Source organism: Manis javanica, chromosome 1 (assembly GCF_040802235.1).
Source record: "Manis javanica isolate MJ-LG chromosome 1, MJ_LKY, whole genome shotgun sequence".
In the NCBI taxonomy this organism is placed as follows: domain Eukaryota; kingdom Metazoa; phylum Chordata; class Mammalia; order Pholidota; family Manidae; genus Manis; species Manis javanica.
This window is the reverse complement of record NC_133156.1, coordinates 111,844,652-111,868,274: the sequence shown is the minus strand read 5'-3', so window position 1 is coordinate 111,868,274 and position 23,623 is coordinate 111,844,652. Positions and strand designations below refer to the sequence as shown.

The following is a 23,623-nucleotide window of genomic DNA, read 5'->3' as shown; positions in this document are numbered from 1 at the left end:
GGAAGCTCTTTTTACGGACATGGCAGTGCTGATGTGAGAGCTGGGTGAAGACAAGGCTCAATGCAGATGCACAAGAACAAAAATGTGCCATGTGTTTTATTCCTTTTCTGTGACACGAATTTAGAAAATGGAGACACTACACAAGTTTTGTTTTTATTTCTTTGTTTCATTTGAGCTTCTATTGGACTTTTCTTATGCAATCATTTCTTTGTTCATTTATTTTCTTCTACTTTGCTCCATGTCCTCAAGTTCACTGGCAGCAAAACATTGGTTCATTATATGTGTCTAGTTCATGTCACTCCTTGGTAGGTTTTTTCTTTGATTTTTTAATGGCCATCGGTTATTGGGGATAAGTTACAGCATCCCCTCCTCTGCCTTTGGTGAAAAATGTTGAGTAACAAATTTATTTGGGAACTAGATTTTCCTGACAAAAAAAGAAGTCTTTGGAGTTGTTGTGCCAGGAAAACTGAAAAAAAAAAAAAAAGAAACCTTTCTTCATGTTCTCTGATAATCTGAGCACTCAGAGAACATGACTTTTCTTCTCAACCTAGGATGAGAGACCGCCAGAGAGTTCTGTGCTTATGCTCTGTCTGAGTCCAGTCACGTGTCCTTGTTTGGCCACACTGAAGGGCCGTTGTTTTGCATCTTAAACATAGAAATGTAAAAGTACCTTCTCAGTCTCCCTTATATGACCTAATAATGGGAAAGTGACACAACTGATAAAAGGTGGTCATTTAGATTGAACATCAAGTAACCAGGAAAATGCAGAAAATTGACTAAGATTAAATTTTTAAACATATAGAAAGGAAAGAAAATGATCTAGAGTAATGGCTTTCAAACTTTTATTTGACAGTGACCTTTGACAATAAATGCACTTTGCTTTGTGACTCAATGGGAGCAGAATGTGCTATTCCAAAACATGCCTCTCTGTCATGTGGACTATTTTGAGCTGAATGTAATCAAGACCCAGCAGACTTAGGACATATGTACCTCTCCATTAATCACCTAAAAGAATTTAGATAGAGGAGCCTGTGCCAGAAAAAGAGTCATTACGAGAGATAAGTTTTTAGTCTGAAAGGCCTATCTGCATGGCAGAGCAAACTTGTAATTACCAAACATCTGCTCTTTTTACCCTCCTGTCCTTTGAAGCCCAGGTGCCTGTCCCACTCCCTGAGTTCAGGATGCCAAAAAAACTTCAGTTGCCCAACTTACCCTTGAGTCTCAGATCTTTGGGGCTCCTGTATGTATGTAATTAGATTTGTTTTTCTCCTGTTAATCTGTCTTTTGCCAATTTAACTATTAGACAACCCAAAGAACTGAGAAGGGAAGAAGGGAAAATTTTTCTGTCCCTACATGACTCAGTGTATATAAATATACATGTTTTTTCTAATTTCACAGAATACCTGTATTATATGCAGTGCACTCTGATAAATTCTCATTTCTTCCATTCTGTTCTCTTCTTTTTCAACTAAAGAAATGTTGGTTATGACTCACCCTGTTGATTTCATGACTGGATCACAACCAGTAAATAGGAAGTTTGATTTAGAGGTGATGGGAAACTACAGCCCATGCAGCCTGAATTTCTCTGGTTTCCTTTTGCCCTGACTCCTTTTCCATTGTGCCTTTAGAAACAGAACACTGAAATTATTTATCTGAAATAATTTCAAGCTGCAGAACTTGGCTGTCCTCTGTTCTGTGTACACGTCACTTTTAAGTGGCTTTGGTCTCCCAACAGCTATCCTATTGCCACTTACTAATAGGCCAGATCATGAGCTTAGCTGGCCTTAAAGAACTACATTAGGTGTTCCAGGTCATTAGGCACTTATATTTTTAATAACATGGGCCACGATATGATAGAAACAATCTGTAAAGATCATTTAAAAGAAAAGTTATTTAGTTACATTAGATAGCTAAACACAATACAGCCTCATTTCCCAATCTCATCTTAAGTAAGCAAGTAAATATAACCTAAGACTTGTAGAAATAAAGCCTATGTGAGTTGGGGTAAGGGAAAAAATCAATTTGCCTTAAGTAACATCTTCATATTGTTTCTAACCTAACCACACAGGAGTTAAAGGTTACTCACTGAAGTTACCAAACACTTCAAGAAGGCTCTATACTTAAAAGCAAAATGATTTTATAAGGCACTTCCCAGATTAAAAATGCTTACCACATCTTTGTTGCTGCACTTTCAGGGCAAACCAAAAGCAGCCGATATCTGATTTGCTTCATAATGAGATCAGAAAGTTCTTCAGTTTTTTGTTATTTGGGAAATCTCCATTGCCTGTTTATCTTTAGATGGTAAATAACAGCAATTATGAAATTCCTGCTTGACAAGGACAATGCCATCTAGTGAGGCAAGCATGCCAGCAATTCACCCAATAAAATCAGAAAAAGATCTAACGTCTCCCTTTCCTATCAAGTTTTGGGAGAAATGCTAAAGTTCCTAACCAGAGGCTGCACAGTGGTTAGAGCGGTATCTCGATTCTCATGACTAGTCCAGTGCAGAGCTGACAGGAAGTTCAGGGATAGACAAGGGCCTACTGCCATGGTGCTGATTCAGCAGGCAGAATGTCACACAGCTTCCTTCTCCCTGTTCTCAGTGGTAAGCAGAACAGCTGCAGGGAAAAGGTACTGGAAATATGCAGGTCTTTGCTGCTTCATTCTTAAAATTGATCTTGCAGGATAAATGAGAAAACACCTTAAGGCATTGTGGACTTAAAGGTTTAATGTTAAAGTGCACCTCGGACATTTAAATTAGAGGCAATACGTACGTGAGATTAAAATGATATATTTGAATTCTTGATTTCCTCCATTTAATCTGTCCTACAAAAAGGCAGTCACTGACTTATTTGCTAACAAAATTATGCCAGTAAATAAGTTTGATTTCACAAATTTAAATAATCTCATGTCTCAGAGAAAGGGAAAACTGACTTTCTTAAAATCATGTGCTATTTTTAACTTATTTGCAAAGCCAAATAAATCAGTAACTCCCTACTGAAAGCAAATAAATTAACATTCCCTCAATCCCCTCAGGAGATTGTGGCTTTGGGTTGGTGAATATTTTTAGAGAGGCACATATTCCATTGAATGCTCTGGATTATCTCTGCATTTCAGTAAGGAGTTTCAGAATGGGTACAGAATATTAAAAAAAAAAATTTGTGATTGAATGGCATGTGGCCTACATGACTGAACAACAGAGTCCTGTCAGAAAGTCCCCTCCTGATCTGCGAGCAACACTCACAGCCGGAAATTAGAGAAATACAAACCTAGAATCTCTAAACCCTTTATCAAACAAGGGAATTCTGAGAGAATCTATAGCTGGAAATATGGTGGGGCTGGTCGAGTCAAGAACCACTTTAACTATGTGAATGAAATATTTTTACCCCTGTAACCTATCAGGTAAGTTCAGCCTAAGGTCTCAGCAGGATTCCCAGAGTGTGAGGATGAGACAGAGGTTTCCAACTACAAACACATGGATCCTAAACACCACAGGATCCACAAGACACCAGAGTAAAAGGGCAGGTTCAAGAATGGCGATTGCTAACTTCTCCCTCAAGGGTGGGGCAGTTAATGGTCAAGAATCCGAGACACAGCCTTTCTCCTAAACTTTCATGGCCTCTACCCAGCTCTACGTAGGAATTTTGAGTTGAGAAATATGTGGCTGAAAATGCCCTCAAGATGTTACGAGTTCCAGATGGTATGGACCACACAGTGTACTAGATGCTATCTTCTGCAAATGAGCAGCATGCTAAAAGGCATTTATTTTTCTGTTACAGCTACAGCTGACCAGTCAGCAGCTTCATTTGAAATGGAAATGTCTCAGACTGGCTTTAGTGCTCATTATTCACAGGTAATATTGACCAATTTGTGGAAAATGAAATACCTCTCTTTTGAGGTTTCCTCTCCCAAAACTAAAACCCGGGCATCAGCATTACAAGCACAACTAGAAGTTCATGGCTTGAGCTGTTATTGAGACCGTAATGACATTTCTAATCCAAATAGGAAAATGGTATTTCACAAGCTTCTTATTAGAAAAATGTGTTGTCTCACACAGGTCACTACATTGTACAAATAATTGTGAATCGGATAATTTGAGGTCTGCCTTCTGTAATTATACATGTGTCTAGATGAAAGACGTAGTTTAAAATATTTGCCAATGATATGGAATATATCTTTTTCTCAGTCTCAGTGTATTCAAGGATCTTACTAGAATTCCATGCTCAACACCTAGGATTCTTAACACCCATAATAAAGCAGAAAGGCAAAATTAGAAAATACGTCATCTGTAGTTGATAGGAAAAAATGGGTCATAGTCTTGCAAAGGAATACTGACATACAATGGGCAATTGTACTGTCTAAGCTAGAACAAGTTTACTCTGCTCAGTTTCCTCTTCTGTAAAATGGGGATGGAAATAATGGCTTCTAGCCCATAGGATTATTATAAGGATTATATGAATTAATACAGGTAAAGCACTTTGAATAGAACTTGTCACATTGTTAATTCTATGTGTTTGCTCTTATGATTTTTGTTAATTATCATTATTTTCTCTATTTGGATATAAGGACTGGGTCATGCTTGGAGCAGTAGGAGCATATGATTGGAATGGAACAGTCGTCATGCAGAAGCCTAATCAAATCCTAATCCCCCAAAACACAACCTTTAATGTTGAGTCTACCAAAAAGAATGAACCCCTTGCTTCTTACTTAGGTAACATTTGGATGTAACTGATAAAAAATATTACTTTTGACTTTTTAGCATTATTTGATTATATTTATATAGACTTATTTGTTAACCATGTTCAAGAGAGATCACCTCCAAGACTTACATATTCTTTTTATAAAGGTATCATTGATATACAATCTTACGAAGGTTTCACATGAGCAACGTTGTGATTACTACGTTCCCCCCTATTATCAAGTCCCCCCCACACACCCCACTACAGTCACTCTCCCTCACCATAGTAAGATGCTATAGAGTCACTGCTTGTCTTCTCTGTGCTATACTGCCTTCCCCATGACCCCCCTACATTATGTGTGCTAATCATAATGCCCCTTAATTCCCTTCTACCTCCCCACCCACACTCCCCACCCCCTTCCCTTTGGTAACCACTAGTCTCTTTTTGGAGTCATTGAATCTGCTGGTGTTTTGTTCAGTCAGTTTTGCTTTGTTGTTATACTCCACAAGTGAAATCATTTAGTACTTGTCTTTCTCCACCTGGCTTATTTCACTGAGCATAATACCCTCTAGCTCCATCCATGTTGTTGTAAATGGTAGGATTTGTTTTCTTCTTATGGCTGAATAATATTCCATTGTGTATATGTATCACATCTTCTTTATCCATTCATCTACTGATAGACACTTAGGTTGTGTCCATTTCTTGGCTATTGTAAATAGTGCCACGATAAACATAGGGGTGCATATGTCTTTTTCAAACTGGGCTCCTGCATTCTTAGGGTAAATTCCTAGGAGTGTAATTCCTGGGTCAAATGGTATTTCTATTTTGAGTTTTTTGAGGAACCTCCATACTGCTTTCCACAATGGTTGAATTAGTTTACATTCCCACCAGCAGTGTAGGAGGATTCCCCTTTCTCCACATCCTCACCAACATTTGTTGTTGTTAGTCTTTAGGATGTTGACCATCCTAACTGGTGTGAGGTGATATCTATTGTGGTTTTAATTTGCATTTCTCTGATGATTAGGGATGTGGAGCATCTTTTCATGTGCCTGTTGGCCATCTGAATTTTTTCTTTGGAGAACTGTTTGTTCAGCTCCTCTGCCCATTTTTTAATTGGCTTATTTGCTTTTTATTTGTTGAGGTGCATGAGCTCTTTATATAATTTGGATGTCAACCCCTTATCAGATATGTCACTTATAAATATATTCTCCTATACTGTAGGATGTCTTCTTGTTCTACTGATGGTGTTCTTTGCTGTACAGAAGCTTTTTAGTTTGATGTAGTTGCACTTGTTCATTTTTGCTTTGTTTCCCTTGCCCAAGGAGATATGTTCATGAAGAAGTTGCTCATGTTTATGTCCAAGAGATATTTGCCTAGGTTTTTTTCTAAGAGTTTTATAGTTTCATGACTACATTCAGGTCTTTAATCCATTTTGAGTTTACTTTTGTTTATGGGGTTAGACAATAATCCAGTTTCATTATCTTACATGTAGCTGTCCAGTTTTGACAAAATCAGGTGTTGAAGAGGATGTCATTTCCCCATTGTATATCCATGGCTCCTTTATTGTATATTAACTGACCATATATGCTTAGGTTTATATCTGGGCTCTCTAGTGTGTTCCACTGGTCTGTTGGTCTGTTCTTTTGCCAGTACCAAATTGTCTTGATTACTGTGGCTTTGTAGTAGAGCCTGAAGTCAGGGAGTGTAATTCCCCCTGCTTTATTCTTCTTTCTTAGTATTGCTTTGGCTGTTCGGGGTCTTTTGTGGTTCCATATGAATTTTAGAACTATTTGCTCTAGTTCATTGAAGAATGCTGTAGGTATTTTGATAGGGATCACACCGAGTCTATAGATTGCTTTAGGCTGGATAGCCATTTTGACAATATTAATTCTTCCTATCCATGAGCAAAGGATGTGCTTCCATTTATTGGTTTCTTCTTTAATTTTTCTCATGAGTCTTGTAGTTTTCAGAGAATAAGTCTTTCACTTCCTTGGTTAGGTTTATTCCTAGGTATTTTATTCTTTTTGATGCAATTGTGAATGGAATCTTTTTCCTGATTTCTCTTTCTGCTAGTTCATCATTAGTGTATAGGGATGCAACAGATTTCTGTGTATTAATTTTGTATCCTGCAACTTTGCTGAATTCAGATATTAGATCGAGTAGTTTTGGAGTAGATTCTTTAGGGTTTTATGTACAATATCATGTCATCCTCAAACAGGGACAGTTTGACTTCTTCCTTGCCTATCTGGATGTCTTTTATTTCCTTGTATTGTCTGGATGCCATGGCTAGGACCTCCAGAACTATGTTGAATAAAAGTAGGAAGAGTGGGCATCCTTGTCTTGTTTCCGATCTTAAAGGAAAAGCTTTCAGCTTCTTGCTGTTAAGTATGATGTTGGCTGTGGGTTTGTCATATATGGCCTTTATTATGTTGAGATACTTGCCTCCTATACCCATTTTGTTGAGAGTTTTTATCATGAATGGATGTTGAATTTTGTTGAATACTTTTTCAGCATCTATGGAGATGATCATGTGGTTTTTGTCTTTCTTTTTGTTGATGTGGTGGATAATGTTAATGGATTTTCGAATGTTGTACCATTCTTGCATCCCTGGGATGAATCCCACTTGATCATGATGAATCATCTTTTTGATCTATTTTTTAATTCAGTTTGCTAATATTTTGTGGAGTAATTTTGCATCTATATTAATCAGGGATATTGGTCTGTAATTTTCTATTTTTATGGTGTCTTTGCCTGGTTTTGGTATTAAAGTGATATTGGCCTCATAGAATGAGTTTGGGAGTATTCCCTCCTCTTCTACTTTTTGGAAAACTTTAAGGAGGATGGGTATTAGGTCTTCACTGAATGTTTGATAAAATTCAGCAGTGAAACCATCTGGTCCAGGGATTTTATTCTTAGGTAGTTTTTTTATTGTCAATTCAATTTCATTCCTGTAATTAATCTGTTTGGATTTTCTGTTTCTTCCTGTGTCAGTCTTGGAAAGTTGTATTTTTTTAGAACATTGTCCAGTTTTTCTAGGTTATCCAATTTTTTATAATGTAATTTTTCATAGTATTCTCTAATAATTCTCTGTATTTCCATGGTGTCCATAGTTACTTTTCCTTTCTCATTTCTGATTCTGTTTAGGTGTATACACTCTCTTTTTTTCTTGTTAAGTCTGGCTAGGAGGTTATCTGTTTTGTTTATTTTTTTGAAAAACCAGCTCCTGGTTTCAGTAATTCTTTCTATTGTTTTATTTCTCCCAATTTATTTCTTCTCTGATCTTTATTATGTCCCTCCTTCTACTGATTTTTGTCCACATTTGTTCTTCTTTTTCTAGTTTCATTAGTTGTGGGTTTAGACTGTTTATTTTGGATTGTTCTTCTTTCTTGAGGTAAGCCTGTATTGCAATATACTTCCCTCTTGGAATGGCCTTCGCTGTGTCCCACAGATTTTGGGTTGCTGAGTTGTTGTTTTCATTTGTCTGTTTATATTGCTTGATCTCTGTTCTTATTTTGTCATTGAAACATTGATTATTTAGGAGCATATTAATCCTCTATGTATTTGTGGGCTTTTTTGTTTTCTTTGTATAATTTATTACTAGTTTAATACTTTTGTGTTCTAAGAAGCTATTTGGTACAATTTCAATCCTTCAGAATTTACTGAAGCTCTTTTTGTGGCCTAATATGTGATCAATTCTGGAAAATGTTCTAAGTGCACTTGAGGAGAATGTGTATCCTGCTGCTTTTGGGTGGAATATTCTGTGGATGTCTGTTAAGTCCATCTGTTCTAATGTATTGTTCAGTACCTCTGTCTCATTACTTATTTTCTGTCTGGTTGATCTATCCTTTCAAGTGAGTGGTGTGTTGAAGTCTCCTAAAATGAATGCATTGCATTCTATTTCCCCCTTTAATTCTGTTGCTATTTGTTTCACATATGTAGGTGCTCTTATGTTGGGTGCTTAGATATTTATAAGGTTATATCCTCTTGTTGGACTGACCCCTTTATCATTATATAATAACCTTTTTTGTCTCTTGTTACTTTCTTTGTGTTAAGTCTATTTTGTCAAATATAAGTACTACAACTCCTGCTTTCTTCTTCCTATTATTTGCATGAAATATCCTTTCCATCCCTTCATTTTTAGTCTTTGTATATCTTTGGGTTTGAAGTGAGTCTCTTGTAGGCAGCATTATAAATGGGTCTTTTTTTTTTATCCATTCTGTAACTCCATGTATTTTGATTGGTGCATTCACTCCATTTACATTTAGGGTTAAAATCAATAGATGTTCTTATTGCCATTGCAGGCTTCAGATTTATGTTTAACAAAGGTTCAAGGGCAGCTTCTTTACTATCTGTCTAACTTAACTCACTTATTAAGCTATTCAGACACAATCTAAAGGTCCCCCCCTTTTTTTCCTCCTTCATTCTTTTTATATTAGGTGTCATATTCCGTACTCTTTGTGTATCTCTTGACTGACTTTGTGGGTAGTTGGCTTACTTTTACATTTGCTTAGTAATTAATTGGCCTACTTCCTTTACTGTGGTTATATTTTCTCTCGTGACAGCTATTAAGCCTTAGGAACACTTCCATTTAGCGCAGTCCTTCCAAAATACACCATAGAGATGGTTTGTGGGAGGTAAATTCCCTCAACTTTTGCTTATCTGGAAATTGTTTAATCCCTCCTTTGAATTTAAATGAATCTTGCTGTATAGAGTATTCTTGGATACAGGCTCTTTTGTTTCATTGCATTAAATATATCATGCCACTCCCTTCTGGCCTGTAAGTTTTCTCCTGCGAAGTCTGATGATAGCCTGATGGGTTTTCCTTTGTAGGTGATCTTTTTCTCTCTCTGGATACTTTTTATACTCTGTCCTTGTCCTTGATTTTTGCCATTTATTTGTTATATGTCCTGGTGTTGTCTTCTTTGGGTCCCTTGTGTTAGCAGATCTCTGTACTTCCATTGCCTCAGAGACTATTTCCTTCCCCAGATTAGGGATGTTTTCAGCAATTATTTTCTCAGAGAGACTTTCTATCCCGTTTTCTCCCTATTCTTCTTCTCATATCCTATAATGTGAATATTGTTCCATTTGGATTGGTTGTACAGTTCTCATATTATTCTTTCATATCTAAAGATCCTTTTTTCTCTCTGTTCCTCAGCTTCTTTGTATTCCTATTCTCTAATTTCTATTTCATTTACTGTCTCCTCTACGCCATCTAATCTCCTTTTATATCCCTCCATTGTATGTTTCATTTTTGATTCTGTATTTTTCAAAGTTTCTATCTTGACTATTTTTCTGTAGCTCTGTGAGCATGTTTATGATTTTTATTTTGAAATCTTCATCAGTAAGATTGGTGAATTTACTTTCACTTGGCCCTCTTTCTAGCATTTGAGGGATTTTGGTTTGTACCAGGTTCCTTTGCTGTTTCATACTTCCAGTGATTCCTATGGAATAATAACTTTGTGTAAGCCATACTCTCTAGTGCCCAGAAGCTCTATTCTCTGGAGCTGCCCAGCACCTGGAGCAATGGCGAGGGTCACAGGCACATGGCGCCAGTTCCTGCTAGGAGGGAAGAGCTCTGTGTTGTTTCCCAGCTGCAGTGCCTGCCTCCACTGCTAGGTCCAGTGGGCCAAGCGCACAAGGAGTAGCCTCTGCATTATGTCCTTGTAGCTGCCATAGGTGGGACTACCCTTCAGCTGGTCTGATGCAATGGCAGGACAGCAGGTTTGTGAATGGATGCCAGTGGGGAGGAAGGAGCGGCAGGCTGCATATCACAGCTAGCCAGGGGGTGGAGCTCCTGAAGCTCCTGATAGTTCCCAACCTGCTGGGCTGAGTGTGCCGGGACAATTTTGTCCACCTATCCTTTCTTCTGAGCAGCAAGTTCTCTGTAATCCTTGCCCCTTTAGCAGCCTTTTCACTGTTGGGAAATGTATCAAAGTGCCCACCTTTCTTTTGTCCTGGAGCAGCTAGTGTGGGTTCTGTTCTCCACAAGCAGCTGGAATATCAGTCTCTCTGAGTATTCTGCCTTTCTTTGCTTTCCAACCCCACTAATCTCCAGAGTACCACGTAATGTTCATGCTCCCAGAGCATATCTCCAGGTGTGAGTGTTTAGCAGTCCTGGGCTTCCACTCCCTCCCTGCTCAGTTTCTCTTCCTGACACCTGTGAGCTGGGGTAGAGGGAGGGCTTGGGTCTAGGCTTTGCTATATTACCCTTTTCCATGAGATGTTTTCTTTTCCTGAGATGTAGGCCATCTACTGCAGTTGTCTTTCCATTTGCTCTTTCAGAATTAGTTGTATTTACTTTATTTTCACATTATATGCGATTTTGGGAGGATGTTTCTGTCTTACTTCTCACACTGCCATCTTTTTCCCTTGAAGACTTAGATATTTTACGGGACATAGAAGTTTCCAAGCAGCCTTGGTTTCTGAGCAGCATTAATCATAATTAAAGAATATGGAAGTCATTCTTTCTCTGAAGGGTGTCTAGTGCAGGAATGATTTAGGGTTATATGTGTTCTTTTTTTAGGTCTCCCTGTGTCTGGCATTCTCATCAACTTCAAAAAGAACTTTGCACCCAGTGGATAGGAAATGATGGCAGAAAGAGAAACCTTGACTCAACCTATATCCTGAAGATCAGACTCCCATATTCTTGTTCATAGCCTCTATCAGTAGTTTCTTTCTTTGGGTCCTAATATTGGAAAATCAAAATTTAACTTGCTTGGTCATATAGCTTCTTTTTTAATAGGCCTGTTCACAATCAGATAAATATTGAATAGTGATGTAACATCAATTTATTTTCCAAAGACTTGCCTGGAATGAGGAGCTACATGTCTGGTATCACCTTATTCTGCATCTGTATCTGGCTGGGAGCTGCCTAGGGGTTCCAAGGGGACTCTTGTATGATGATCTCAGTGACAGTTGGGAGGGCCCTAGGATGGAAAGGACCCTCAGAGTATGGTTTCCCAACTTTTTACTGACTCACCAAATATTTTGAGGGCACCTATTTTGCCCCAGACATTGTTCTTGGTGTTGGGGATGCCATGGTAAAGAAAAAAAATACCTTGTAATGTTCACATTTTAGCGTGTTATCATTCCTCTCTGGGATCTTTCTGTCCTAAAGGCAAGTCTTTTTCTGTCTCTATTCCAGTTCCTATTTTCTGAATAAGTGGGAGGTCTTTACTTGCAGGTCCGTACATCTCCTTATTCAAAGGTAAATATTAAGATGGTAGAGGCAGCAGGACTTAAGAAGAATGAAATGCCTGAGGGTTTTAGGTAATTAAAAATATAATGTTAAGCAGAAGATTTAATGTGAGTGCTCAAACCCCCTTTAGGACATGTTGAACTGTGTTAATAAAAGTCTAGTCATGTCTTGTAAAAGTTCTCTTACATCCTTCCCTGGCCAGAGAGCAGCTAGGGCATTCCATTGTTCTCAGCATCACATGTGACAAAAAATACCAAACTAGTATGTGCCAGTAAAAGATTATCTAAAGGAAGCAGATTTGGAAACAATCCTATTCTATTTATCCCTTTTCCCCCAAAAGTTGAAGGAATTGATGGTTAGAAAACAAAATGTATACTGCATGCTTTTTTTTAATGAAGGTATTATTGATATACAAATTTAGGAAGGTTTCACATGAACAACATTGTGGTTACAACATTCATCCATATTATCAAGTCCCCCCCACACCCCACTGCACTCATTGTCCATCAGCATAGAAAGATGCATTAGAGTCATTACTTGTCTTCTCCATGCTGTACTGCCTTCCCCATGACCTACCTATATTATGTGTGCTAATTATAATGCCGTTTAGTCCCCTTCTCTCTCCCCACCCACCTTCCCCACCCCCGTCCCTTTGGTAACCACTACTCCCTTCTTGGAGTCTGCGAGTCTGCTGCTGTCCTGTTCCTTCATTTTTGCTTTGTTGTTACATTCCACAAATGAGTAAAATCATTTGGTACTTGTCTTTCTCTGCCTGGCTTATTTCACTGAGCATAATACCCTCTAGCTCCATCCATGTTGTTGCAAATGGTAGGATTTGTTTTCTTCTTATGGCTGAATAATATTCCATTGTGTATATGTACCACATCTTCTTTATCCATTCATCTATTGATGAACACTTAGATTGCTTCCATATCTTGTCTATTGTAAATACAAGCCTTTTAAATATTTGGAGTACTGTGACATAAAATAAAGGTGTTGAGTGTAAAATTAATATTGAGGTTTAGCATTAAAAGACTTCTTAGAGAACACATGGTAAGTCCTTTTCCAAATGAAGAGATGGAGAAGTAGAAAAATTATGTCACAACTATGTGTGGAATGTCTGACACTAGAATCTAGGTCTCCTGATCCTTATTCCAGTGCTCATTTCAAAATTAAAGACATTTTCAAAATTAAAGGGATTGCATGAAGTCCACAAAGATAGGTGACATGGTCACTGCTCATAGGAAGTTCACAGATTTTAATTAATAACACTACAGAATTTTTGGTATTCTAAGTTATCATTATGTGATTAAATTCCCTAAAACTCAATAGTCTTAAGTACCCTAAGTCTATTATTCTCCAAAAGCTTGAGTTCTTAGTTGCTTAAAGAATATTTAGAGAATTCAAGACTTAAAGAGATCAGTGCAAGCAAGAAAAAACAAAGAGAACTTTCATTCTGACCATAGTATTTATAATATATGCTCCTCTCAGCCCAGAAAAGGACATTTTTGGATATGTTGTGCTAAGATGATGTTTTTTCTATTTCAGAATAATTTTTTTAGCTTAGTCATGGGTTAGTGGATAGGACATTTTGCCAACATAAAGTCTAATCTATGTGAGATTTCTTTTAAAATAGGAAAATGGAAAGGGGACGGGGGAGACAAATAACTTCCTCAACCTCAAAGATATTATTCTAAATCTGAATGAGTCTTTCAAAATGTTTCCTGTGTGGGTTACAAATTACAAGAAGTTTCGATGTGTTAGCCTGAAATCTGTGTGTGGTAGACTATAGAAAAATCTTATGGAGGAGCAAAGAGGTAGATATTCTATAAAAAAAAAAATCCCTTTCTAATCAATAATGATCGGAAAGCAGTAGGAACTGAAGCTGTTGAACCTTTCTAAGGATATAGCCACACACCCATTTTCTATAACCCAGTACACACCTTATGCCAATATGTGCTTAGCAAGTGGTCTAGATGTGAGAATACAGAGGAGATCCTGTTCTCTGCCTTCTCCACCCGAGAGTTTCCTGATTTCTAATCACGCCAGGCAGTTGCAAAAGGAAAAGTAAAGATGTGAGGCAAACACATGGAATCAAGGCAGATCATCCCTGTTTCCCATTACCTCACCAGATCTCGGCACTTTTCCCAATAAGTGAATGATGAGAGCTGACAGGATTTATTCCTCATAAGTCCATTCACAGGGCTATGCTATCAATTTTCTTTTCCCTTCAGTTTGTGCATTTCTTTTTCAGAAAGGAATATTAAGCTTAAATGTTTATAATTATTTTCCTTTCATTAAAATTAGACTTTACTTGGCCCTCTTTCTCTCTCCCTCTTTATTGCCTTTAAATGCTGAGTTTCAACCAGACTTGTAGTTACTGTTCCTGTGAAGATTTCAGCTAATAGTTTCAGTCATCAAGTGCTAGTCATCAAAGTTCATTAACTAAACAGTCATACAACTCCAAGTCTCACACAAAATTTTCAGCTTTTTTAAAAGTTCTTTTATTAGCTTGCATTCACAGCTCTGAAAATTACCAAAAAGACAGACAGAAGCAAAGAGAGAAAAAGAGAGAGAAGGAGGGAGGAAAGGAGGGAGGGAGGGAAATAAGGAAGGAAAGAAGGAAGGAACAGAGGAGGGGAGAGAGGAGGGGAGAAGAGTGAGAGGTCCGCACAGGCCGGTACCCTTACCCCAGCCCCTTCATTGTCTCCTGGCTGACTGGCATGACATAAAACAGCTTTTGTTCTGCACATTCTTCTTTTCCTTTTTTACTTATGTATAAACACGACCCTAAAGATTATATTTTTTTAAACAATACTGTGGCTAGTAACATCAAAAATATAACATATTAAATGTTTGGGAAAGAATATTTTCCAATCTATTATGTATAATTTTTTTAAAAGTTCAATGAAAGATGAAGAAATGAGAATGTGAGAAAAATATTCATGAAGGAAAATAGACCTGAAGAATTGTGTTCCTTTAGCACTTGTAAGAATAATTGTACTTGTAGTACAAAAACCTCTGTTCTTTTTTAAAATTCTGGAAGTAATTGAAGCCATTACCTTAGAGTAACTTTGTAAGCAAATTACCAATATAATCTTTTTCTCAGTGAGAAATGCTCTTCTGTAGCATTTGGAAAAAGAATTTGTCCTCTGCTCCACTGATGGACAGCTCTGGTTATTAGAACCAGAATTCTTCCTTCCGTAGAGTTGAAATCTGCATGTGATAATTTTTATTCATTGACTTAGCTCTGTTCTCTAGAGACATAAAAAGTCTAATTCTTCATTCAAAAATTACCAATAATCTGCTTTAAAGACAATTAAAAATTTTTAAAGGCATGAAAACTGAATTAAAACATGAAAAACTGTTCAAGCTCACTTTTAATAAAAAAAAATTAAAATCACAACAAGGTGGTATTGTTAGATTATGTTTAACATCTAGTAGAACATTCACAAATTTAAATAATAATAATACTGAATGTTTGGGAGAGTTTGATGAAACTACTTTCTCCTATGGCTGTTCATGGAATAAATTAATACAGATGTTCTGGAAACAATTTGCCAGGCACTATAAGAATTGAAACTTTGATTCAGTGAACTATTCCTTGAAATTTATGATCAAAACAATTCAAAAGAAGAAAAAAAATTAAATGTTCAAAGATGTCTTTGCAAGCTTAAGTATAATACCAAGAAATTAAAAACCACCTAAATTCTACCATTCCATCAGGGAATAGTCTGTAGTATAAATATAAACACAAAGCTTTTATGCCTTAACTCAGAGGAATAAGCTTCGACCACTTAAAATTACAATTTAAAAACCTAGGCAGCAACACAGAAAAGGCTTAAATTGCTATGACTGCATCAATATAAAACTATTAATTTCTATAATATAGACACATGCAGCCAGATGAAATATAACTGACTTTTTACAAGTAGTGATTTGAGATTGCAAGGGTTCTTTGTGGATTTTTCTTCTTTGACCATCATTGTTATATTATTTGCACCTTTAAACAATGAAAAACTGAAGTGAGAGAAAAATACCTTTTCAGGACAAAGCAGTCGGAGTAGATGATCAGCACACTGAAAGCTTCTACCAAGACAAACTTATCTACATTAAAAAATAAAATATTTATTTTTAAAAAAAGAAATCCACATAAAAATGTAAAAATGATTCTCCCAACTATTTAAAATGGATCTTAATTCATTCTGTGCCGACCTTAAGGGGCCATTATAGCATATCTGGCATCTCTCTCGTTAGGTTACACTGTGAACTCCGCCACTGTTCCTGGAGATGTGCTCTACATTGCCGGCCAGCCACGGTACAATCACACAGGCCAGGCTGTCATCTACAGGATGGAGGGTGGAGACATCAGGGTTCTCCAGACACTCAGTGGAGAGCAGGTAAGCTTGAAAATTATTGTCTTAATTAATCCATTTATATTCGTTGTAAATTTAAATTAACTGTCTATTGTCTTAAACTTAAAAAGAAAAAAAACAGTATCCTCAAAATATTCAACATCAACCATCAATTGGGACCCATGCTAGGTTCCTTGGAAAGTGTCTGTGTCTTTGGCCTCAGGAACATTTCCTTTGGGTGGGAGTGGAGGTAAGATGTATAGACAATGATGTAGATACAGATGTACAAATATATATACAAGAAAAGAGATCTGAAACATTAAGCAACATGAAGGTGCCAGGAGCACAGACAGTAACTCAGAAGATGGGAAGATTGTTTCAAGGTAGGCTTGCTGCAGAAAGTCTTAATGAAAGTTATCATTTGGGCTAGCCTCGAAGGAGAGAAGGAATGCAGATACGTAGGAAGACAGGAAAGCCAGCGAAAAGGACAATGTGAACACATTGTTTTGAATGGCAAACTGAAGAATGTGGATTTTCTTTTGGAAATAAGCTAAAAGAAACATCTATGCTGTTGCTGGTTATAATTGAATTGTGGTAATTTGGATAATTTCTATTTCTTCTTCATAGTTTCCTTGGGCTTCACTAACTATTTCAGCTCACTAGCCAGCCCCTGCTGCTGCCCTCCCCAGCTACTGCACAGTCAGGGCAACCTCAGGATTCCTCCCCTCCAATAGCCCCGCTCAGCACCACAGCTCCAGTGCAAGGAGACAGACACACCAGGCAGGTGTAGGAGCTGCATTCGCTTTAAAACCCCACAGGAGCCAACTTTATAACAACACCATAGACATAGCTTTCAGGTTGCACACGGTTACCAGAGTCAGGGCATTCCAGGAAGCCCAAAATATGTTATTTCTGTCAGGTATTTATAGGTTCACACAAGCCTAAAGGCAATGTCCATATTGGAGTTATTTTCACTGTAATCATTATTGTTTAGTAATACAGCCGAAATTCTTCACTCATCAAATTTCCATGGGAATAGACAGTAAACCAAAGACAAGATTCTCATATCAGATTCTCAATATTCTCAAATGAACATTCTCATTTATTTGCTTTGCCCACAATTATAATCAGAAAATGCACCAATAATAAAAACAAGGCTATTGTTGTAGCTCAAGGATGAGAAGAGACAAATTTGAAATAATATATCAACAATAAAAATGGAAAAGGAAGAAGTGTAGTACTTCAATAAGAAAGAATGGATGAGATTGCAAAATGAAGCATTTTGGATGACATCTGAGGTCTGCTGTAACTCTATTAATTGTCAACAAGACAGGAAATATAAAATTTTGTGAAAAACGGCTATGCAAGTTTGTACAGAGTATCACAAATGATTTAAATTATGAGTGATTTAAGTTTCAAGCCTGGGAATCTGGGAGAAAGGTGGCACCATGATTAAAATGTCAACAGCTTAGTTTTTTTTTTTAAATGATAGTTGGTTTTAGAAATATTTCCTGTTACAGTGAACACAAATTCAAATTCAAGTGCCTGGAGGGTAAAGTAAATAAGTAAAGCTGCTGGACAGAAGGCAACAGGAAATGGGGGGACCCTGGCCTGGGCAGCCCGTGAGCCATCTAAAGAGTCAGCTCCCATTTAGCTGGGAATGAAGGCCCCCGTTGCCAGATTTCATGACATTTTATTTATGTTTCTAGTTAATTCAACTTTTTAAAAAACCCTTTTAAACTTGTCATAACCCTATGAGAAAAACACATTCAAAAGTCAATTACCTACCAGTTGTCTAAATGTCTAGCAATGTCTAGAAATGTAGAACTGGATCCTTGAGAAGGAAGATGGAATGAAATTTGCAATTTGCAGTAATGGGAGTGTTTGGAAGGACTGGTCATTTAGGGTAAGAGAGTGGGGGAAAAATGCAGGTCTGAACTTAGGGGAGGCTAAAATATAGGGGATGGGGAAAGAAAAGGAACCAGCAAAGATGAAAAGAAAGAGAGGCCTATAATATAGTGGCAGAATCAGGGGAACAAAAATAAAGTCATGGAAGCCAACACAAGAGGGTCCAGTAAGAGAATTATCAAGAGCATCAAATATTGAACACAGGTCAGTATTTGGGTGGTTATTGCATTTAGATAGTGAAGTGTTAAGTCCCCTTCATTTCCCTAAAATGCATCCCTATCTTTAAAAGAGAAAAGATTCTGCTGCAAGACAATGGCCCCCCTGCAATCCTTTTATATTTTCCTATCTCCCATAGCTGCTGGGACAAGGTTTAGCCAGCCATTTTGTTTAATAGACAATCTTCTAAGACTGTAAGGTAAAAAATGCTTTCCTGTATTCCAGGACAAATCAGCTCCTCATGATGTCTTTATTTTATATTTTCATATTACTGTATTTAAACATATATTAAAGCCATTCCAGAATGCCTCATATTGTTCATCTCATTTTATTTCCTTAAAAAAATCATTGTGGTATTAATGATCTTTCCTGCTTTGTGGGAAAGAAACAGAGGTGAGGATGAAGTCTAAAGGCAGTCAGTTCTGTTTACTCTCAAAGCCGGGGAATCTGTAATAGCCCCTCCTCCTCAAGGAGGGGCCTCGCTGTGTTCACCAGCCTCATGCAAGAGCCAATAAACAGCTTCAGGTAGGTGTTCATTTCTCAGGTTTTAGCTTCCTTAAGAATTTCTGGTGTTAATCAGACTGTTTTGTGTTTTTGTGTGTGTCCTAGATCGGTTCCTACTTCGGCAGTGTTTTAACAACAATTGACATTGATAAAGATTCAAATACTGACATTCTTCTGGTTGGGGCCCCCATGTACATGGGAGCAGAGAAAGAGGAACAAGGAAAAGTGTATGTGTACGCCCTGAACCAGGTAACGGTGACTCTGAGTGTGATAGAAATCCAGGGAAATCTCTTCCTTTCTTTCAATTTTGAATAAATAATATAGTCCTAATATTTTTCATTCACTTTGGAAAAAGGAGCAAAGAAGCTTTCAACCTTCCTCCCCTGACTAACCCCTCCATCTCTAAATGAACATGTAAAATTCTAATAAAGTAGTTTAAACATTAGCTACTTTCTGCTTGGAAACGTGAACTATTCTTTAATAGGGTATATAGGATAAATATAAATCTCACTAAACTGCTATATAAACTCACAGGGCATCCATTCATGAGCCCTGGTGTGGAGATGTGAGTAACATTAGCAGTTAAAGCTACACAGGGTGGTGAGTGGCTGGGAGCCCAGAGACTGTGGAGACGTAGTGAATTTTAAGGCAATGACACCAGGTACTTTCAGCAAACTACATACTATGGTCTTTAGAATACTTCACAGAGCTGGAGTGAGATTTTGTTTTCCACTCCTAAGTTTCAACATCATTTGTTAAATGAAATAATTCTTGATTTCTTCATTAGAAGAGTTTTTTGCTGTTTACAGCAAAGTTGGTATTCATCTATTCAGTGTAATTTCTTTAATTTATAAGTTTTGTATCTTTCTTCCTGTCATTCCTTTGTATGTCCTCCTGTCAACTTTTTTAGTCCTGTGCTGTTTTTCCCTTTTTTCCGAGGAAATGTATTCTTGTCCGTTGTTAGTAGTACTTTCTGAACTTAGCTAAGTTTTTGGCTTTTTTTCACTCTAGGTATCTTTGGAAAAAATTTGGTTTTTGAACAGAGCAAATTTTATCTTTGTCCTGTGCAGGGGAATATATATAGACTTTTCAAAGAAACATAGTTTTTGATGAAGAAAGGATAGTGACATGAATCAAGGTTTTAAAACTTCAGTTCTTCAGCTTTAAAAACATGTTGCAAGTTATATACTCACTCAATTGCATTAAAAAGAGAGCCCATAAAAATCCTCAATATGTCTTCTTTCTGCATTTCTACAACCTGGTCTTCAAAATGCCTAACTTTGCTCTCCAATAGGCACACTTTTTAAGAAATTTTATAAACTTTACTGTTGATGTACAAATGGCTTTAATAGCACTGATTTAGTGGGTATGTAAAACATCAACTATAGTAGTAATGATAGAAATCCATAAGTATCCTGTTTATGTTTCTCCCAGACAAGGTTTGAATATCAAATGAGCCTGGAACCCATGAAGCAGACTTGCTGTTCATCTGTGAAGCACAATTCATGCACAAAAGAAAACAAAAATGAGCCATGTGGGGCTCGTTTTGGAACAGCTATTGCTGCTGTGAAAGACCTCAATCTTGATGGATTTAATGACATTGTGATAGGAGCTCCTCTGGAAGATGATCACGGGGGAGCCGTGTACATTTATCATGGAAGTGGCAAGACGATAAGGAAAGAGTATGCACAAGTAAGAAGTTAGACCTACAGAGTCTCGTCCTCAGACAATACGTGGTTTCAGTGCCAGGCATTACCTGTCTTGCTAGATGAATTATTTAATTCTGTTTTTCACCCTGTTGGGAAACTAGATTTAATTCTCTTCTAAGTTATCTTTATAGAAGAATTACTTTGTATTTTATCCTTTTATCTAGGTTTTTCTGTTATTATCTGCCATGTCTCCATGGTCCAGTCTCTTGAAATGTAAAAAACAAAACAAAACAACACTTTTTAACAATGCTACTTAACATCTGCCATGAGTCAGATCCTAAATAGAGGCTACCATGTTTTAATAAGAGGAAAATAATTATATGATTTATCCAATAAAAGAAATGAGATTATTGTTTTTATATTCAATATCCATGTTGTTATAAAAATTGCATTACATTTTTATTTATGAATTAAGTTGCTGTATTTTCAGCAAATGCATTTGGGTTACAGAAAGGTTTATAATTTTCTCACGAATAATCCATCTTGGAGAAAAAAAATGTGAATAATTAAGCTTAACCTGCAGGGTTTTTCCATTGTTCCTGTTTTAAATTTATTGTCAGTTAATGCCACTAATCCATAAACATAATTTTTTTCCTACATGAGAAAAATCAGTTTACTTAAGTGTTTAACACACTGTAGAAATAGAAGAGTTTAAAGGAATTATTCTAATATAATTGTCTGTTTTTAAGTAACCATAGTTAATTAAGCATTGAACAACTACTTAGAAGTTAAATAGCTTATATAACATGAAAAGAAAATCAGAACATCTATTATTTCTTTTTATGTTTGAATATTCTGTTTGGTATGACAGCCAACAGAATTCTCAAAATCTATTCATGTACTGGGAAGTTGTGCTTCATTTTTCATAAACCCATAATGACATTAATAGTGAAACAAAACAAAGGGCATATTTCAGTAACAACACTCCAATCCATTTAACAGATTATTTGTTCCTGTTAAAAAAGTTCATGGTATTATTTACTTAACAGGGACAGGCAAGAGTAACCAGTGGGGCATGAATGAGTCAGGAACTCAGGAAGGAGTTTCTTTCTTCTGTACTAACACTTCATTCCATCAGTTTTAATCCTGAAAACTCAGTTAAGTAGCATTTGCTTTAGAAAACAGGTATTTAAATCATAGCAAATGGAACAGATAGTCATAAGCAACTTATTTTGTAAATGGTGGTAAATCAAAATAGAGCTTTAAACAAGAACAACACATAAAAATATTTGAGTTGAGTTGTTTAATTATTGGCAAAATGTTTTTTCCAACAGTAGGTGAAGATGTGCTCACTCGTTTCTATGTAGCCAGAGCTGCTGCTTGTATCTGAGATGATTCAGAATCAAACTGAATCAACTCCAGAACCAATGAAGCAGATCGCTCCTGATTTGTTTCCTGATAAAAATAAGAAAATACTTCCCAAAAAGCCACAGACAATTAAGCATGAAAACTGTCTCCATTTCCTTTGCCTTACTTGATTTCTTCATTTATGATTTTCAAACAGAAAACAGGAGAATGAGAAGACCCCAAGTTCACAAAGGGTCTGTCAGTCCTGTCTCCTTGCCATCAGGTTCTATTAAAATATTACCATTTTGAACCAAAGCTAAGTCACGAAGTACAGATAGCAAACATATTATATATGGCAATGTGTCCAAATCACTCTTTGACAACTCCATATTCAGCTGTGCCTTCCAACCTTGTGGACACATAATAGCGAAATTGAGTCTATTGTACCCTTGACTTTTAGTAAAGATCACTTATTAGCAAATGTATTTGATGGAATGTTTTATTTATACCTAGCCCAAAAATTTAGTGAACCCCAAGTTGACCCCTAGGATGATCTTCTACTCCCCCTCTTGCTTGCATGATGTGTTTTCAAGATCTTTAGGACCTTTAAACATCTCTGTGTAGTGGGATTCAACAGGAGCTAGAAAGCAGAGCCAATTACAATATTTTCCTGGAGCATTAAACATTATGACGTTATATAATTTTTTTTCCCTCTGTCTGGTGTCAGTAACCCTGAAATGATTTTGTCTGTACTATAAAAAGAATGTCCTTTGGGAACATCTGAGTAATTCCTCTTGTCTCCACATGAGGGGCTTCTTGGGCAGGCTTCCAAAATATCTCTAATTTAAATATTTTGTTAACCAATCCAAGTTCTCAGATTTAGTTAAAACTGTTTTTGAAGAGACTCTTCTAACATAAAAACTCTCTGTTTGGATTTTCACAGCGTATTCCATCAGGTGGAGATGGCAAAACACTAAAATTTTTTGGCCAGTCTATCCATGGAGAAATGGACTTAAATGGTGACGGTCTGACTGATGTGACTATTGGTGGCATTGGTGGTGCTGCCCTCTTCTGGTGTGTACTTTAATAACATCCAATTAATCTGATAATATTTCACTAATAGTTCCAGAGTTCAGAATATAATCAGTACTTATGTCATACCAAGTATTTCCTTTTGAGCTCCACTATAAAATAAAACTTATGCAGTTTAGGAAGATGAAGGAGTTGATATATCTTAAAAACAAAGAAACAGTATTAAAGGAACAAGTAGAATCAACTTAATTTGGGGTATCTATTATTGCTTGGCACTAAGATAGCTATTCTGTTCTGGGGGATAAGTCAGGGAGAAGAAGCCCTCATAGAGGAAATATATATAAACAAGAAAATGTCCCTAGCTTTGAGTTGCTTATAGTCTTTTAGGGATAATTGAATCCTCATTCATTTACCTACTATGTATAATTAGACAATTGTGCATTGTCTTGTTGAGTTTATATTGTTAGCCAAGCATAGAAGCATCTTCAATAATATCTTTGCTCAGCCTTTAAAATGCAGGCATTCTCAAATTAATTTCAGTTCATTGTAAAATCCTGGTCAATTGTCAGAACACACAGTAATATCATTTTACTTACTACTTCATTTATTAATGGAATAGTAATTTCTTAATTAATAACATTAATAGCTATAGTTTGAAGCAGTTAAAAAACACAATTCCAGCAAGGGTTCTATTTGGGAAAAGGTGACTAAAAGAAATCAAGAATAGCCTTAATG

At 36.7% G+C, this 23,623-nt stretch overlaps 1 protein-coding gene across 2 annotated transcripts in view; it reads left to right on the top strand.

The window, feature by feature from the left end:
- The window catches only part of ITGA1 (integrin subunit alpha 1), a 154,799-nt gene that overhangs the window by 93,812 nt on the left and 37,364 nt on the right, over positions 1–23,623 (top strand). For both annotated transcript variants that reach the window (XM_017666357.3, XM_037022046.2), the window contains exons 10-15: positions 3,780–3,853; positions 4,567–4,711; positions 16,135–16,277; positions 18,966–19,109; positions 20,295–20,552; positions 22,800–22,930. In XM_017666357.3, coding sequence (XP_017521846.3) covers positions 3,780–3,853; positions 4,567–4,711; positions 16,135–16,277; positions 18,966–19,109; positions 20,295–20,552; positions 22,800–22,930 — 895 coding nt within the window. The remainder of the gene's footprint in view (positions 1–3,779; positions 3,854–4,566; positions 4,712–16,134; positions 16,278–18,965; positions 19,110–20,294; positions 20,553–22,799; positions 22,931–23,623) is intronic.